The sequence below is a fragment of the Rattus norvegicus genome, chromosome 4 (assembly GCF_036323735.1).
Source record: "Rattus norvegicus strain BN/NHsdMcwi chromosome 4, GRCr8, whole genome shotgun sequence".
NCBI classification, from domain to species: Eukaryota; Metazoa; Chordata; class Mammalia; order Rodentia; family Muridae; genus Rattus; species Rattus norvegicus.
Genome location: NC_086022.1, coordinates 66,495,252 through 66,513,734, shown reverse-complemented (window position 1 = coordinate 66,513,734; position 18,483 = coordinate 66,495,252). Strand labels below are relative to the sequence as shown.

The 18,483-nt window shown below is 41.8% G+C and overlaps 1 protein-coding gene across 10 annotated transcripts in view; it reads left to right on the top strand.

Moving 5' to 3' along the window:
- Positions 1-18,483, top strand: part of Dgki (diacylglycerol kinase, iota) — a 461,894-nt gene that overhangs the window by 326,056 nt on the left and 117,355 nt on the right. For all 10 annotated transcript variants that reach the window (XM_039108368.2, XM_039108367.2, XM_039108371.2 and 7 more), the window contains one exon: positions 703-803. In XM_039108368.2, the coding sequence (XP_038964296.1) occupies positions 703-803 (101 nt within the window). The remainder of the gene's footprint in view (positions 1-702; positions 804-18,483) is intronic.

Here is an 18,483-nt window from a genome sequence, read left to right as displayed (position 1 = left end):
GGACCAAAAGGAATACATTGCTCCATAGAGGAGGTGATAACCATTTAGTTTGTTTTCATTCAACTCAGGCCTAGGATTATACCACTTGAAGATGTAACTTAAGACACAGAATCCAGGCAGGCAAACATGGTGCCTCAGTGAATGTGGTTTCCTGATTAAGTAATTAAAACACCTTCTGGGCCAGCCTGAAAGAGTTCTTTCAGCATGACTGTGTGCTTCTTTACAAGGCACCTCACAGGCAGCTTCAACTTATATCATCCCTTAACTGAGTGGTGCTTTCAAAGACTCCTCAACAGGATGGGAAATCTCAACCTTGGTCTTGTGTACTCTAGATGCCTAGTTTTGTGCCTAGTAAGTACATTTTTTTCAGCGTTGACTACTATAGACATATTTACTACTATTTTGGACCACTAACATGTTCTCATTATTTGTTATTATTTATTATACAACAACATGCATGATCTTATTTGAAGTTTTGGCAAACTAATAGCAAATATTCCTAGTCCCATGTTCTTACCTAAAGTGCAGTTATATTAAGTTTCTGGGAAAGGACTCTTTAGATAACTTTCATGGTTTTTCTGGTTTGTAAACAGACCTTTTAACCCACAGGAGATTCGATCACCCCTAGTCTCTCCAGGACCCTTTCTCACTTTCCAGTTCCACTCCATCACTATATCTGACCACTCGGTTCTTGTCTTGCAGTCCCCAGTCTGTCCCAGATCGCCTGAGGATCCGCGTGAACAAAATCAGTTTACAAGACTATGAAGGACTCCACTATGACAAGGAGAAACTCCGGGAAGCGTGTAAGTTACCAGTACCTAAGGGGCACTTGGTGAGTCTCTTTGGTGTCTGTTCTTCCGTGTGTTGATGAGTAGAGTCATTGGTCCTCCCATCCAAAACTAGAGCTGGAGAAGGGAAGATGGGAGTGCAGGTAACAGGGAAGCTCCTGGTGAAAATTCCTATGAGCCAAGGAAATGGGAAAGGTGAAGAGAAATGGCGAAGCTGGGTGCTGTGATGTGTGTGCTCTTGGTTTACGCACCTCTGTAGTCTCAGCTTTATCTAAAATGAGATCTACAGGTTGACACAGAAACACCAGGAACCTCCACAAATTTCTTGATGGAGCTTGCTTTGTGAAATGGTTCACGTGTTTTCCTGGTCATCAGTAGAGTTATCTGGAAAGGCCCACCCATCCCTTCAGCTCCTATACTGTTGTAGGATGTCGCACCAAGGACCATGATCCTGGAATGTGACGATGAGGTGATTCATTGATTATATTATAAGGAGGTCTGTTTCTGAAGTTGTAGTTTGAGTCAACCTATGAATTATGTGAGGGTTTATATTCCTTGTGTATCCTTGAAGGCACAGCTAATTGTTAATCTGTGTCACCAAACAGTACTTACTGGACATTTTTTATATTCTGATCACTATTTTAGATCAGTTTCTACACCATGATTGATGTTTAGACATCGTAACTAAATTGATATTGTAGGTGCTACATGTATTAAGGTTCGAGTTAAGATGCCTCTTACTTGTGGGAACCAATAGTTAGGTGCAATAAAATGGGGTAAGGGAAGACCAGTACTCAAGAAAAGAGACATGGGTGTCACTAGAAAGAAGGGACTTAGTAAAACCAAAGCTTGGTCAAGCCCAGTATCAATTGGCCCACAGTGGACCTGAATTGTAGAAGAGGCCAGTGCTTAACATTAGGGGAAATGGTGCTGGGGAGGGAGGGCAGCAAAGTATTCCTGGGAGAGTGGCTTCCAAACTCTGCTTCCTTAAGACCGAACTGGAATGAGCTTTATCAAATGGAAATCCTCAAGGAAGATCTTTTAGTTGGTTGTCAGGGTTTCTGGGATCTGCAGATGGTAGTGAGTAAGGAGCCTTTTCCTGGTAGGTTGCTCATGGAGCCTCTGAGAAATTCTGTGAGGAGACTCCTTTTTAGACTCTCTGGTCTGCTGTCTGCTTCGGTGAGCATCCTTTGGCACAGACATCAGTACCTTACGTCTCTGTGGGCCTCCTGCTCTGTCCCTCCATCTCTTTTCTTTGGCAGGAAAATGTGAACCGAAGAACAGAAGTCATTCCCTGAGTCTCTGAATTTCTTCCTTTTTGTTAAGAATCCATTGTGAACTCTGTTTTCTGATATAAATGAGGGTGTAAGGGACAGATTAGTACAAAGTCCAATTTAACCCACTGACAGAGGAGCGGGGCGTGTAGGAGAAGGTCTGGCTACAGCTGAATTGAACTGAGTTTCAGAAACTACTCACAGAGAACAGCAGCGTTCCACACCTCCCCTTTCCTGGGTTCCAAACTAACAGCTTCCGATTATTAAAACACTAAAGGCTTCCAGTTATCAAACACCAATAAGAGGGGCTGGGGATTTAGCTCAGTGGTAGAGCGCTTGCCTAGCAAGCGCAAGGCCCTGGGTTCGGTCCCCAGCTCCGAAAAAAAAAAAAAAAAAAAAAAAACCAATAAGAGATAATGCGTCTCAAGTCATTCTTTGCAGCTTCTATGGAGAACTTAGCTGGGAGTAGGGTACAGCTGAAGGTTTTGGCTGACAGGAATTTTGAGGCTTATCTGTAACGTTCAATTATCTGTTTTATCTCCTCCACACCCCTATCAGTCCATTGTTGCTGGAGGTCATTGTGGTTTGAGTTTTTCCAGGAAGATGACATTTCCTGGCAAGGGCTTTCTTGACTCATCCTATCTTAAATAATAAAACTTTTATCTGAGGAAACTTCTTAAATTGGGAACAGTAACTTGGCATAAGCACGGGACAGATAAATTCAGCGGTATCTCTGGAAGCCAAGGGAATGAGTGAACTCTTAAAGGGGAACAGAAAGGAGTTATATTAAAGATCTGAGTTTGAAAGGAAAATCAATTGGGAGGAAAAACTGCAAAGTCAGCCCTTGTGCTTATAACAAATGGCGGTGAGGCTTGTAAAACGTGGGTACAGAAGAAGCTTAGCTTTTGAGGCTAAGGATTTACTGACTGGTTCTTTTGCCTTGCAAAAAGTCTACCTCGAGACTGACTACAGATCTGCAGAATGGCTGACAGCGCTCAGGCTGAACGAGAGTGAAGGCCAGTTCAAGTTCATATGCGAAGTGCACGCCAAAAGACATCATTTCAGAAGTCTTAATTAAACGAACTTCCTGAAACACATATAGATAGAAAGGGCCCCAGAAAATGTTCCCTGATCTGCATTCCAGATAAACAAACAAACTGAATCCACCCGGAAGCATTCATTTATTGGTAACAAAGTGTCAGCTGAGCAGTGGCAGTAATACTGCATTTAAAATGATAGTTTTCTTTCTTGATAGCAGAACTGAGTGATTTATCCAGGCACCGTGGGCTGTTTGCCACCGCTATATAATTGTTGCCCATGCGTGTGTCTAGATGGTAATCTAATATGATTACAAACCTTGGATGCTTGCTGGGTAACAAAGCCCTGCTGCCATCTTCAACTCAGGGCTCCCTGGCAATCCAGTGCACCTTATTGTTCTGCTTCTTCCAACAGACAGAAAGCCTACTTTACTCTTTCAGATGCTTTCAGAAATCTCTCTTCCTTAAGCTCCTTCTCTCCCGTGGACCGAGCTCTAATTAATATACAAGCACAGGGTATAAAAATGCTCTACAGCTCGCCCTCCGGCACTTGTTGATAAATTTAATTATTACTTAAAACATTGTGTCTTCACTGCTTATGATTCATTAGTTCTCAGGGTAAAAGTGATGATTTTCAAGATAGGAAGAGAGAATATAAGGAAAAACTTAAACCGAATCTCTTATAATGACAACAGAAAATTATCACTGCCAACCAAATGGCATATTCAAATGATTCAGTTCACTAGTACAGCACAGAGGTAATTACACAGTCTTTGAAAGGAGAAACAGCTTTCGACACAGTTGTAGTTCTAGCTACAAAAGAGACTTAACTGGACTTACAGTTTGATACACATAATAATTTGAGTGAGGTCAAAATTCTATCTGAATCCTACCCAGGTTTCTTACACTTCACTTTTGATAACAGCTAATTCTACACTTTTTTATTAAGTAAACAAATAGAACCTTTAATTATTCTCCAAAAACCCCACTGGGGAAAATGAGAAAAGCTTTCTGGAGATACAGACCCCGGACTCAGGGTCCTATGTGTTGTGTGTATGTGTGTGTGTGTTGGGGGAGGGACTGTCACATCTGAGCAGTAACAAGCATGTTAAAGAAATTGATGTTGAAAGGGAGCAGAAGACCCAAGGTGGTGGGAAAGGTTTGGACTCAAAGCTCAACCCAGAGACTGGAGGCAGTTTGGATTGGTAAGACAATCGGAAGAGAATCACAGAGTTTTGGATTAAAGGAGAGTGAAGCAAGGCACTGTCTGAAAGGGTCTCATTTCAACATCGGTGTGTTTCTGTGAGAAAACGTTCAAAATGGCAAACCATGAGCATGTACAGGGAGAGGGACAAGGTCCAGGGAGTCCACATTTTCAAGAAACTGTACACGTGAGAGTGGCAGGAGTGGGGAAAGTGCTGGTTGAAGGTTACCTCTAAGAAAGGAGCCCTACACACTAGCAGAGGGCTGCCTTGTCCCGCCTCAGTGGGAGAGGATGTGCCTAATCCTGCAGAGACTTGATGCTCCTGGGAAGGGGGATGGGAGAGCAGCCTCTCAAAAGCGAAGGGGAGGGGGAGGGGTGAAGAACTCTGGGAGGGGAACTGGAAGTGGCAACATTTGGACTGTAAATAAATACTTTTTTTTTTAATTTTGGGGAGAGGGAAGGAAGGAAGGAAGGGAGGAAGGAAGGAAGGGAGGGAGGGAGGGAGGGAGGGAGGGAGGAAGGAAGGAAGGAAGGAAGGAAGGAAGGAAGGAAGGAAGGAGTGAGCCTTATCGGAGAGAGAACCTTATGCTCAAGGGGAGGTGAGTGGACTTGAAGTGAGAGAGTGTGAGAGTGGAGCATCGTATCTGAGGCAGCATGGCTGGGCTTGGTGCAGGAGAACGTTAGACATGAGAGCTTTAGGGAAAATGACTCCCGCGGAGAGCAAGGCAGGAGGAGCTGGCTTCCAGAGAAGTTCCTGGAAGGCAGAAACTATTGTGACTCTTGCAGTCTGCTTCTCCCACTGAGATCTGTGCCATCACATCAGGGCTTATCAGTCCCTTATCCCAAGAAAAAATTGGCAGGGATGTGTGGCCTGATTTCTGCAGGCCACAGATGTGATATCTTAGAGGGGCCAGTCTCTAAAAGTAGCAGGCCCATGTTCTAACACACACACACACAAACACACACACACACACACACACACACACACACACACCAGCATACAGAGGAATGGGATACAGATGTGATTCTATAGGAAAGGAAAGAGAAGGAGGAGATGTGGGAGGGGATGATGGATGTCGTGGGTCTCTGCAGCAGAGGCCGGCATTCGGACTCTGTATCAGGAAGGCATTGTCACGTAAGCCCGTGTATGTTGAAGAACAGTCTGAGACAATCTAAGTTATAGGGTAGACTGCAGAAGGACTGCAGATCCAAAGAATCAAAAGTGTTATTTAAGGAATATCAACAGGTATGAGTCAAGATAGCCATGAAGAGTTTTAGAATTTTGAGTTGAATTTATGAAGAAGGATGAAGTTGACAACAGAGTTAATGACAGAACAGGGACACACAAGGGAGTAGTTTTGATATTTAAGGTAAGTGAGGGGAGGCCAGTGGGAAAGACATCAGAGAGTAAAGGTGGGTTTTAGTGGAGTTGTCCCATGGAGTTCCATGGGGCAGTTTAGAGTCCCCCTCACCAGGGTCTTCGGTCACATACAAGGGGATGGTAGAAGATTGTCCATTAAAAAGACTAAGATGGCCAGGTAGGTTTGGCTTTGAACCTGTAACATTCTAACTCCCCACACTCACTGACGTCAGTTAGCATTGTAGCAGCTCACATGCAGCTTCCTTTTACAACCTTGGCCCATGTACAGTTACAATTTTCCTATTGGCCAGACATTACATTTTGACCCTGTGGTAAGTACTGTCTCATGGCCAGTGTGGGTGATAGCTTATCCTATATGGATGAATCTGAGATGTCAGGTAAGCAGATCTTCAGGGGAGGCAGAAGCGATTACCATAGCCCTGAAGGAAGAAACGTAGGGATCTTGACTTGCTGTGGTAATTCACAAGAGTCTAAAATACAAGCAAGTGAAGTCAGTTTGGACCAAATGAAAAAAAAGGCAGTCGCTGTTAAGAAGCCTGTATATGCACCATCTCGGGGTAATGGATGCTGTGGGGATGCCTACAATGCATCATGCATGCTTCCTCAGTATATTGGTTCGCACTAACAATATCAAGCCCACAGTCTAATTAGAGCATTTAGGCGTCTGCACTAATGGAATTTTCTTGGTAAGCGAGTTACGAGAGACTGCCAGGAATGTTTGTGTTTGAATCTCAGTTGCAACCTTGGCAAAGTAATTTAATTTTTCTGATGATCAGATCTCTCCTCTCTAAAATGAGAATATAATTGAAGCCTCATAGAGTGCGGGGGCGGGGGCTAAGTGTAATCTTGTATGTAAAGCCCCCGAGGCTGAACCTGACAGCACAATAGCGCTGTGCAAATCTGCAAGTGTGGGCGTCGTGAGGTGAGGCTGCATTGTTTAAAAGCTTCACTGCCTGTCAGCACATCAGTCTGCAAGTCCGTGAATCAGGTTCAGGGGATAGTCTGACATCAGGCAAGCTATATAGCCCACCACTGTCCAATTCACTTTTTCCCCTTGAAGAACAGACTGGAGGACACTGATGGTCTCAGGGCCCCTGCATTCCTCACTAAAACCCATAGAGCAATACTTTAACTTCTATTTTCATAAGATCTGGGCATCTCTTTCCCATATGCTTTAGATCATTAGTCAATTTGGTGCCAAACACAGTGCAAAACACTATATAGATAATTAGTGTAATGAATTCTACGCAGGGTAACGCTAAGAAAGACCTTTATACCAGCTCACATTTCAGATCGATCTGGGGAGTCCAATGCTGAGAGCGTCTTCCTCTATGGGGAACCGTTTAACGACTGCGGCTTGGAAAGGTTTTGATATTTTGAATTCTCAGAACATGAACCCTCAGATATGGGGGCAAGTGTGTCGTGACAGGATGGTGGGAAGGAGAACTACACTCACTCAAGTTGCTTTTATTACACTTGTGCACAATGGTGTGCTGGGCTGATAAGATATCCATACCCGTGAAACATGTCAGCACCGTGCTCACATGTGATTATCTGACCAGATAATTACAATTTCTCTTCCACTGCTCTGAGTTCAGGCTCCTAGATGCATCCTCTGACATAGCCTGTCTGAAATTGAACATTTTGTTTCTTTACTTTTAAATTAACACTCAAACTAGTAGGCTTCCTTATGGAATGTTCATGCAACGTTGCTCTGATTGGCTCTCCCTACCACCCACCTCTGACCTTCATTCTCCTTCTCCCACTCTATGCCTGCACCCTTCAGTCCCCATCACTAAGCTTCCCAAGTCCACAGGGTATGTATTCTGTTGCTCTTCTCAAGTCCTATGCCACCACGGAACCTTTCACCCCTCCAGTACCTGCATGCTTAGAAAAAAAAAATGAAAGCAAACAGCATCTTTGCATGGAGGCACACAGTATTCATTTTCTCGGGCCTGGGTTACTTTATCAATTCAGGACTTTTCAATTCTGTCAACCCTCCTGCAAACTTTATGAACTTTTTATTCCAGAATTGTATGAGATTCATAAAGTTTAAAAACAAGACAGGCAGTCCCAGCTTTACACTAATTGCTATAATATATTTCTCAAAGACCAGTGCTTGGTCGTGATTAATTAAATCCATAGGCGTTCTGTTCCAAGGTCCAATCTAGGGAACCACCTTTCCTGAATCTGTCACATCTACCCAGTGTCCTCTGGACTGTTACAGTTTCTTAGGCATGCACCCAGTGACTTGGATGAGACTGGCCTCAGGTCCAGTAAATATATATTCTAATCTGACTTTCTGTGTTGCTTTATTCAGTTTGATCAGAATTATGAGTTATGGAAAGACAGAAGGGAAATATCTTTCCTGACCCACTATCTTTTCTTTTTCTTGTTTGGGGAGTGTGTGTGTGTGTGTGTGTGTGTGTGTGTGTGTGTGTGTGTGTCTTTCTTTGTGTGTGTCTGTATGGTAGTCAACCTAGACTTCGTCAGGTTAGGTGTGCTCAGAGGTAGTATGTCTGGGTCACACAGCAATTATACTTCAATTTTTGAAGAATTGTCATATTTCAATAATTTATATTCCTACTAACAATTTTTAAAGTCTGGCCCATTACCTTAGGACTCATCTGATGATGACATGATCTCACATGACATCTCTGATGATGTTACCCTGGTAGCTTGATTAGCTTTGGTTGCTAAACCTTGTGACAAAATGGCCAAGAAAACATCTTATGCTGGGAGGATTTATTTTGATCCCGGGTTCAGAGTGTTTGGTCTGTAGTTAGCTGACCCACTGCCTCTGAACTTGTGCTGAGGCAGCTCACTGTGTCAGAGAGAGTGAGCTGGATCAGAGCCATTTATGTTATGGAAGTCAGAAAGCAGAAAGCCAGAGGTGAGAAGGATCTAGAGACAAAATGTATTTATCAAAGACATGCCAACAAAAACTTTCTTTCCATCATGTCTATTCATCTATGAATTCACTGGATGACTAATCTAGGTAATCCTGGTATGGCTACCTCCTAATAGCACTGACAATTGGGGTCCAAGCTTCTGCACAATGACCTTTGTGGTGAAGGGCTTCATATCTAAATCATATTTGATTTGCTGGCATTTGCCACCACCACACTTGACATGGAAATTGCTACTATTGTTTTTCTTTAATTTTGTCTCTTTTATTGAAAATATTTTTTTCTTGTAGAGGGTAGAGAAAAAAAAGAAAATATTTTTCTCATATAATATACACAGTTTATAGTCTCTTCTCTTTCTACTTCTTCAGTTCCTCTCCCCTCCCCTCCTTTCCCATCCAGATCTACCCCCTTTCTATCTCTCATTAGAAAATAGACATGCTTATAAGGAATAATAATAACATAAAGTATGGTAAAAGAAATATCAACACATCAGAATTCGACAAGACATACTAGAAGTTGGAAAAGAGCCCAAGAGAGGGCACCAGAAACAGAGACCAGCTCATTCTCACACTCAGGAATCCCATTACAGAACACTGACCCGGATGCCATAATGCATATGTAAAGAGCCTGGTGCAGACCTGGGCAGACTGTGTGCATGGTGCCCCCGATCTCTCTCCTCTCTGTGTTCCTATGAGCTTCTATTGTGTCCATACAGTGGGCTTTGTTTTCTTGGTGTCCTCTATCCACTCTGGCTCTGATATTTTCTGCCTCCCCTGTTGTAGGGTTCCTGATCCCCGAGTGTTGATGAGGACATCACATTTAGAGCTGAATATTCCAAGGTTTCTCATATTCTGGATAATGTCTGCTTGTGAGCCTTTCTCTTTGTCCCTAGCTGCTTCAGAAGGAAGCTTCTCTGGTGATGGCTGAGTAAGGCACTGATCTATGAGTATAGCAGAATGTCATTAGTCATTTTCTTGTCACATTTTAACTTCTATCTATCTATCTATCTATCTATCTATCTATCTATCTATCTATCTATCTATCATCTATCTACTATCTATCTATCTATCTATCTATCTATCTATCTATCTATCTATCCATCGATCTATCTATCTATCCATCAATCCATCCATCCATCTATCCATCCATCCACCCACCCACCCATCCATCTATTTATTTAAAAGTAGTAGCCCTAGGTCTTTGGGCTGTCTAGTTTCAAATTCTTGGTCACCCATGTCATGGCATAACCAAGCATCTCTTGGAGTAAGTAAAGCATATCATGACCTTGAGTCAAATCAGATATGGAAGTCATTAAGTCTAAGGCATATTTAAAAGGGGAGAAGACAAATCCCCGGAGTGTTCATTGTTCTAACTTGCCATGCTTGACTTTGTTGAAATCAGTATGAAACACTGGCAGAGCAAGTCAATCATCATGCATCTATGCTTCCGACAGCTACATACTGTTACGGGGCATTGACAGATGAGACCAGGGCGTCTCACAGCACAGTATAGACCACTCAATATGATAGCAGCATTGCAGGGTCAGAAGGCACATCCAGAGAGGTTCTGTGTTCTTGGGCCCAGAGCAAGTTCTTGAACAGAAGAAACACATCATTGTGGCAGAAGCAGACTCTCTGTCAGCAGGTGGTACGGCACTGGGGTGTGGGAAGCAGGCTGGAGCATAGAAGTGTTTAACTCATTAGTCTCACTATGCCAACTGAACTGAACAGTCTTTCTGGCCTAGTTTTGTAGCACTGGCTTTTCAATGTGTCTTCCCTCTGAGTATACCTATGACTTCATGTACTTCATATCTCAATAGCATCTTAAGTTTCCACCAAGGGCATACTTGTTTTATGTTCTAATGAACATAAGTTACTCTTTGGAGCTCCAGTGGGCACCAGCTGGCTCCAGTCCCTCTGCTGAGACATTTCTGGTTTTCTTCTTTCCCAACTTTTCCCCCTATACTAATTTTATAAGGCTTCCTTCGGGGCTTTTGAAAACTTTGCTCTCTGCCCTACCCTCCTATCTCATTATTACTGTAAGAAAATGTTGTTTGAAAAATGAAACAGAACAAAATAGAAATATTCTGGGAATTGCTTTTTTTTCTGTCTGTTTTAAGGACTGGGTAAGCTATGGAAAGACTAAGCACCTGTTTTCCTATAGAGCATCACAAAATGTGAATGGAGGATATAATCTATATTAGTAGAAGAAATGCGAAAAGAAACTCTTAAGGTCAAAGCATGTGACTGTGGTAACGGCTGATCTTCAGGCTTCAATTTCTGTATCAGCTGAACTAACTCTTTCTCAAATGGAATCAAATACAATAAAAGTCCAGAAATTGCATTAGACTTGATTTTTTTCTCTGATATGTTTTCTTGGTACATTTCCAAAGTTCCATAGAATATGAGCATTAACCAATTGTGCAAGTCTATTTTGTTTCAAGATTTTTCTAAAAGATACATTTCTTTCTATGAACTGCGCTATCTGGAATTTAATTTCCCCCTCATTTAACACGTTGACAATAGAGCTGTTCAGGGGAGATTAGCACTCATTTGATGGAGGAAGGCGTTTCAATTTGAAACCTGTCAGGGAGCTAAATGGCTCCAGCTTGTCCGCTGCAAGCCATGATCCATCCTTTCCCAAACATTTGTTTCCTGGCCACAAATTGACATTTTCCCAGAGTTCTTTGCTCACTTTCCTTTATCTTTGACTGTATTGATCATTTATGTTTAAAATGAAGTGGTAGTGTGCATGCTAGTAGTTTAAGGTTCACTGAACCTTATTATATTGAGCCAGGAGATTTCTGTACTCTTCCATACATATTGTGAAATTTAACTCTTCTGTCTTTCCTGTGTAGCAGGTAGGATCCTTAACCTCGTCTCAGATAGAAAGCAACTGATGTGTAGAAACCATAAGGGATTTGTGTAGGAGGCCAGCATTCTGAATACTCATCTAATTACTGTGCTTTCTGTGTCTTCTATACAGTGGTTTTGATGTTGCCATATAAAATGTATTTTATAGAATGAGGTTCCTATGTTAAGTGTTCAGGAAGCATTCCAAAGTCCTTTCCACATTCAACTGATGTTATCTTAATTTACTGCCCTTTGGTTTGTTGAAAACAACCCAACCAAGTTTTATATCTTCAGCTCCAGATAAATCACCCGTTCATGCATCTAACTTACATTTATGGACTGCTTTTCATCCTTTCAGCAGCACTGTGTCAGCCAATGGCAGAGTGAATAAAAGTGCTCGCCATTATAGAGGAGGAATAAATAGTATAGCTCAGCAGAATGTACTATAAAGGAAAGGAAAGCAGGGCAGTGGCTGGTAGCTCCTTTCCTCAAGGTAATCAACCACAGGGAGATTTTCTGAGGCACTGGCATTTCAGCAGAGCACCTAAAGACAAAGAGAGATATAGATGCCTGAAAGAAGAGTATCCCCAGGTAGAAGAAATAAGAAGCTGAAAGGCCCTGTGGTATAAGTGTTCTTACCATGTTTAATGAACAGCAAAATCCAAATTAGGTAGAGACGGGTAGAACGTGATTGTGGATTTGTAGGAAAGGGCCTGTAATAAAATGGGAGAAGAAGCTGTTGGTATTATTTCGAGCATGGCTGACCATCAGGTTTCAAGACTGGACATAGGGAAACATACAAAGAGACTATGACAGTGGAGGGTTCACATGTGAGGAATAGGGTATTCCATTAATAGAGTCAAAGGGAAACACTGGAGCAGTAGCTGAGAGTTCACATGTTAAGGCTAAAAACATGTGGCAGAGAGAGAGAAAGAAAGGGAGGGAGGAAGGGAAGAAGAGAGAGAGAGAGAGAGAGAGAGAGAGAGAGAGAGAGAGAGAGCGCATTAACTGAGAATGATGTATGCCTTTGAAACCTCAAATCCCACCTCCAGTGATAAATTTCCTTCAACAAGGTCACACCTCCTAATCCTTCCCAAACAATTCCACCAAATGGGGATTAAGCATTCAAATACATGATTCTATGAGAGCCATTCTCACTCAAACAACCACACCAGATTGACAGTTATTGAATGTAAACTTAAGTGGTAGTTGGTTTCTTTCTGAAAACTTTCTTCTGAGACCCTGGCATGAAGTTATTACTCTTTGATTTATCTTATTACTATGCAAGTTGTACAATAGCTACCACAGCTTAGTTGACAACATACTGACTAATAAATAATGGTGCACACAAAGCTTATTTGTTTTGTTCTTCCTACTTTACTGGGAGCTGCTGCTTATATTGGACAAATACATGACTATGGGATCTATGAAGCATTGTTTCATACAGTGTCACATGCAGAGAAAGAATTTTAACAAAATATTTCTCTTTCTTGCCCGGTTGCAGTGCAGTTTGTAGCACATACCCCGCTTCTTTCTGAACACATCAGTGCACCTACAGAAATGTGCTGTTTAAGAGAGTTGGGGGGTCACTACTTTTGTTTGTAGGTTGGGGCTCCCTGAGATTTACAGCCCGAGACTGAGTTTTACATACAGGAAGTTAACTGGGTTAATGGCATATTCCCAAGAGGAAACTACAGATGCGCAGAGCAAGGACCACATATTGGGCAAAATAAGAAGCTGAGATATAATGAAGTTGTGGCAGAGGAATCCCACTATGACCCTTGGATATGAGACAGTCTGTAGACTTACCTGATAGCCACAATATGCTTGAAATAATGTATGTAAAACATAACAAAATCCTTGGGTTTTTCATCCCCTTTTATCAACTGGATAAAATAGATGTATCTAGAATTATTGTGTATCCTAGAGTTCAACTTGAGAACTACTCCCCAAGATTTTCTCTGTGCTTTTAGATTTTGAAATTAGATTTGTTTATTTGTGGGTGGAAGGGTAGAGTTGACATATGCATCACGGTAAGCATATAGAAGTCAGAGAACAATTTGTAGGGATCAGTTTTCCCCTTTCCTCATGGAAGATTCAAATTATGGAATTCATGATTGAAGACAGGCATTTTTACCCACTCAACCCTCCCCTTGGCCCACTCTGTGCGTGTTTTGATCAGACTTCCTTACCACCTAGGAAGAAAAGACTAGATGTTACTTTCTTCAGAATGCAAACTAGTAGAATATACATGAATGCTGACCTTGGATGTTCCTTTGGCATGAACTATTGCCTGAATTTCCAGCCATGATTTCTACTCTCACACTACCGGCAGTAAATAGAACTTCAGTCAGAGTTTGCTTCTCAACAAGATGGGTATTCTGTCTGCATGCATCAAGTTAACTGGTAATGACACTGAACTGAACAGAGCCAGGGATAGAAATGTATGAGATCATCTGAAAATAAGCTGTTTGGAGACTGACTCAAAACCACAAATTGATGTACCCATTACATGGCTCACGCCCGAGCGTCACAGTATCCAGTGGAAAGAGGCATGCTTTCTTAGCATCTGACCGTTACAGCCATCCTCCTGCTGTCCCCTGGAAGTAGAATGAGAGGCCTCTGTAGGATGTCACCTGCCCTGTCCCACAAATTAACAAGGCTTCCTCTCTTTGCTTCCAGAGACTGTCATTAATTTTCCATATGGGTCCCATCAGCTCAGAAATTCAGAACTACACGACTAAGTTTCCAGTAACTCTATTTAGCGTTGACCTTAGCTATCTCCACACAGGATAATCGATGAAATGATGCTGAAATTGGACCAGTGTGTCTGTTACCATCATTCCATGCATTTAAGTTTTGGGTGCAGTTATGAACTATTGATTTAGGTTTTTGAGTATTTGATCTGGAGTTTCTTATTTGTATGCCTGACTTTGGCTCTGGGGCTAATTATTTCCATATCACAGTTAGCTATTTGCTGTCTCTCTTCCAAACACACTGCCAGTAATGGTTATCCCATATATGTAAACATTTTATAAATATTATTGATGGAATATTTAGGAAAAAAAAAACAACTTACATTGCCCATTGCCTGGACTATTATAGGACCTCACAGCCAAAGGCTTTTTGTCAAGAAAAAAAATATCATATTTAACACTAGATGTCATACTTTCTTTCCTGTTGCTATGATAAAAATACCCTAACAATAACAACTCAGGAGAATGGGTTTATCTTAGCTCACAGGTTCCAGTTACATCCCATCAATGTTGGGATTACCACAGAAGGAACTTGAAGTCTCATCCACAGTCAAGAGCAGAGAGAATGAACACATGTATGTTTATGTTCAGCTTGCATCCTCTACTTTATATGGTTGTGAACTCATGCCTAAGGGATGGTGCTACCCACAGTGAGCAGGTCTTCCCACTTCAGGTCAGTTAATTAAGATAATATCCTACCTGCCCATAGATCATGCCTAAGGGATGGTGCCACCCACAGTGAGCAGGTCTTCCCACTTCAGGTCAGTTAATTGATATAATATCCTACTAGCTCATAGATCATGCCTAAGGGATGGTGCTACCCACAGTGAGCAGGTCTTCCCACTTCAGGTCAGTTAATTAAGATAATATCCTACCTGCCCATAGATCATGCCTAAGGGATGGTGCCACCCACAGTAAGCAGGTCTTCCCACTTCAGGTCAGTTAATTGAGATATTATCCTACTAGCATGCCCATAGATCATGCCTAAGGGATGGTGCCACCCACAGTGAGCAGGTCTTCCTACTTCAGTTCAATTACTTGAGATAATAGCGTGCCCATAGTTCCTTCTTCCAGGTAGTTTTTGATTCTAACATGCCCTCATACTGGATGTGAGCTCCAGGAGATTATTGATCATTTTGTTGAACTATAATTTCATGATGGCGGTAGGGAATTATACTTTATACATTATACAACCTAGACTTTTGATCTTTACTATCTAACAGAAGGATAGGGCATTTGAGATTTATCTCTTGTTGTCACTGACAACATAGAAAACATGTTCACCAGAAACAAGAAGAAAAATTAGAACAAATATAGGGTAAATAATGCCCAACATTGGGCTTCCATTTGAATCTCTTATCTTTGTCCAGGAGCTGAGGCTAGGATAGTTCCTTCGATTCTGGGCTTTTACTTCCCCACACACACTTTCCCATGAGCCTTGTGCATTTTGCTGATGATTTGGAATGAGGAAAATTAAAGTATTTATTGGTGGCCAACTCCAGAGATGTTGCAGTGTTCGCTGTAGCGGGAAGGTGTCTAGGGAGATGCAGGATTCTCTTCCTCCTCCTTCCTCTGATCTTTGCTCTCTAGCCATTAGTATGTTTCTGCAATTTCTGTCTGACACTCAAGAGCTGATGTTTTAGGTATTATTAAATGGCCTTATCAGTGGTCTTGTAATTCACCATCATTCATGTCTACTTGATTTTATATAATTCTTTCTCACCATTTTTCCTCTGAGGTCTCTGTTGCCCCTCTTGAACCTTCTTCCATACAGCTGAAGGTTGCAGCTGCAAATCCACCGGGCTGTTACAAGTGTGTCACATGGATGTGCTCCCATATGTGTGTATGCCATCCCCGAGTGACCTTTGCTCCCCTATCTCTCATTCCCTAATTAATTGGCCATGGAGCAGTCTCCTGTTTGTCTCCCTTTGTGTGTTTCATTGCACCGTCATCCTAGACAGCATTCTTATCCCTTGCATTCAATTGCTAACTCATCTTGTTTTCCATAAAACTGTCTCTTGTATTAACTGGGTGGTGATTTTTTTTTGTAAAATTTTGTAAAAGACAAAGGTGAGGAGCTCTCTGAAGCCTTGGATTAAGCTTGTAGAAAAGTAGTCAGTATTTTGATGGGCAGTGTAATATAACCCATCCTTGTTTACTGGTTGTGTGATAGTACCAGTAATGGAAGTTCTGTACGACCAATAGATGGTGAGGCAAGGGCTCTCTCTTTCATGGTGTTCATATCTCAGCAGTATTCATGAGTGTTTGGATATCCCTCCCTCCTTTTTAAATTGCTAAGCCATAAAACTGATAAGAAAGGTTTATATCTCAAAGGTCAGAGAAAGAAATTATCATTGTAAGCTGCTTACATAAATGCTCTACAGAATAAGAGTTCAGGGAGTTCTATTAAAGATACTTGCCTAAAGATTAGTCAAACGGGAGCATTGAAGTTGCCATCGCCAATGTACATCAGCAACCTTCATCTATTAGAAATCTGTTGGCATCCATTTAGTGTGTGTGTGTGTGTGTGTGTTGTGTTGGGTGTCTGTGTATGAACCATGGCATGGATATGGAGGTTAGAGGGCAACTTTGAGAGTTGGTTCTCCTCTTTTGCCAGTTGGTCCTGAGGATCCAACTCAGGACACCAGGCTTACGGTAACAACATTTTTCCTGCTAAGCTATTTTACCAGCCTTGTTTGTTTTCTGAGACACATTGTTGCTATGTAGGCCAGGCTTGCCTAAAACTTAACTGTATAGCTCATGCTAACCTTGTGCTCATGCTGGCCCTCATACTTCAGTCTACCCATTTTTAAAGAATAATGCCTTGGCTTCTTAGTATAAAATTGTGTGGTGGATAGTTTTATGTCAACTTGACACAAGCTAAAATCACTGGAGAGGAGGGAGCCTTACATAAGAAAATGCCTGCATAAGATCAGGTGGTAGGCAAGCAATATCAGCCCATAGGTCATCTTAACCAGGAACTGATCATGGAGGTCCCAGCTCATTATAGGTGGTGCCAGTCCCTTGGCTGGTAGTCCTGTGGATAGTTCCAGGATGGAAAATACAATGATCTCCTTTGTCCAAGACTCTTATTTCTGTATTGAAATTCTCATGTTTGTCACTGGAGGGTGCATTCCTTGTGAAGGTCTTTCTGGTCCTGGGTAATGTGTACCTTCTCAGAATCTTCAACAAACTTTAGTGCTTGTCCACAGGAATTCCCATCATAAAACTGCCACTAGTAGAATGTTCTATATATACAACCCTTTTCCAACGTTCACTAACACTTGAAGCCAAGTATTATACCTTACCCAGCTCGAAATGCCAAACTCCTGGCATATATTATAGTTGTCTCTGGTGCCAGAAACTACTTTAAACCTGTTTTCTAAAGCGAGTCACTGAATGATTTATAGACCTTCAGCCAAGTCCCTTTTGTATAAAATGTGCTTGCCAAATTAAAAGAAAAGGAAATCTGGACATTGCTCCTTAAAATTGGAAATGCCAAAGAATGTATGGGGATTTAAAAAATGCAAGTTCTATGTTCCCAGAGATACTGTCTTAGTCATGGTTTTATTGCTGTGAAGAGACACCATGACCAAGACAACGATCATAAGGGAAATATTTAATTGGGGCTGGCTTACAGTTTCAGAGGTTCAGTCCATTATCATCGGGGTGAGAAGCATGGCAGCATCCAGGCAGACATGGTGCTGAAGGAGCCAAGAGTTCTACATCTTCATTCAAAGGCACCCAGGAGGAGACTGGATTCCATACTGGGCTGGCAGAGCTTGAGGATAGGAGACCTCAAAGCCTATCTCCACAGTGACATACCCCAACAAGGCTATTCTAATAAGGCCGTGCCTCTTAATAGTGCCACTGCTTAAGGGGCAAGCATTCAAACACATGAATATGGGGGCCAAACCTTCAAGCCACCACAGATACCGTCTCAGATAGATTGCTATTCTAACAAAAGGCAGAATTCAGTATAATTTGAAACCAAGATTTGTGGAGAACCAAATAGTTTCAAAGAAATGTAGTTTAGAAATCTCACCTTTTAACAAAGTGCAGTTAAAAAGTACGTAGCTTGCTTTTATCTTGTGACTGACATTTTAAATTAACTATAGGCAAAACCTGGTTTAGCTTAAACTACAGAATTCAAATTTTAATCATAAGAACCAGAGGTTGTGAAATCTTTTGCAGACTGCAGACATAACAGGGCAAGGCAAGGTACAGTGTTCATAGGGTGCCTGGTTCCCTTTTATATGCTAATCTGCTTATTAGTGGTCCT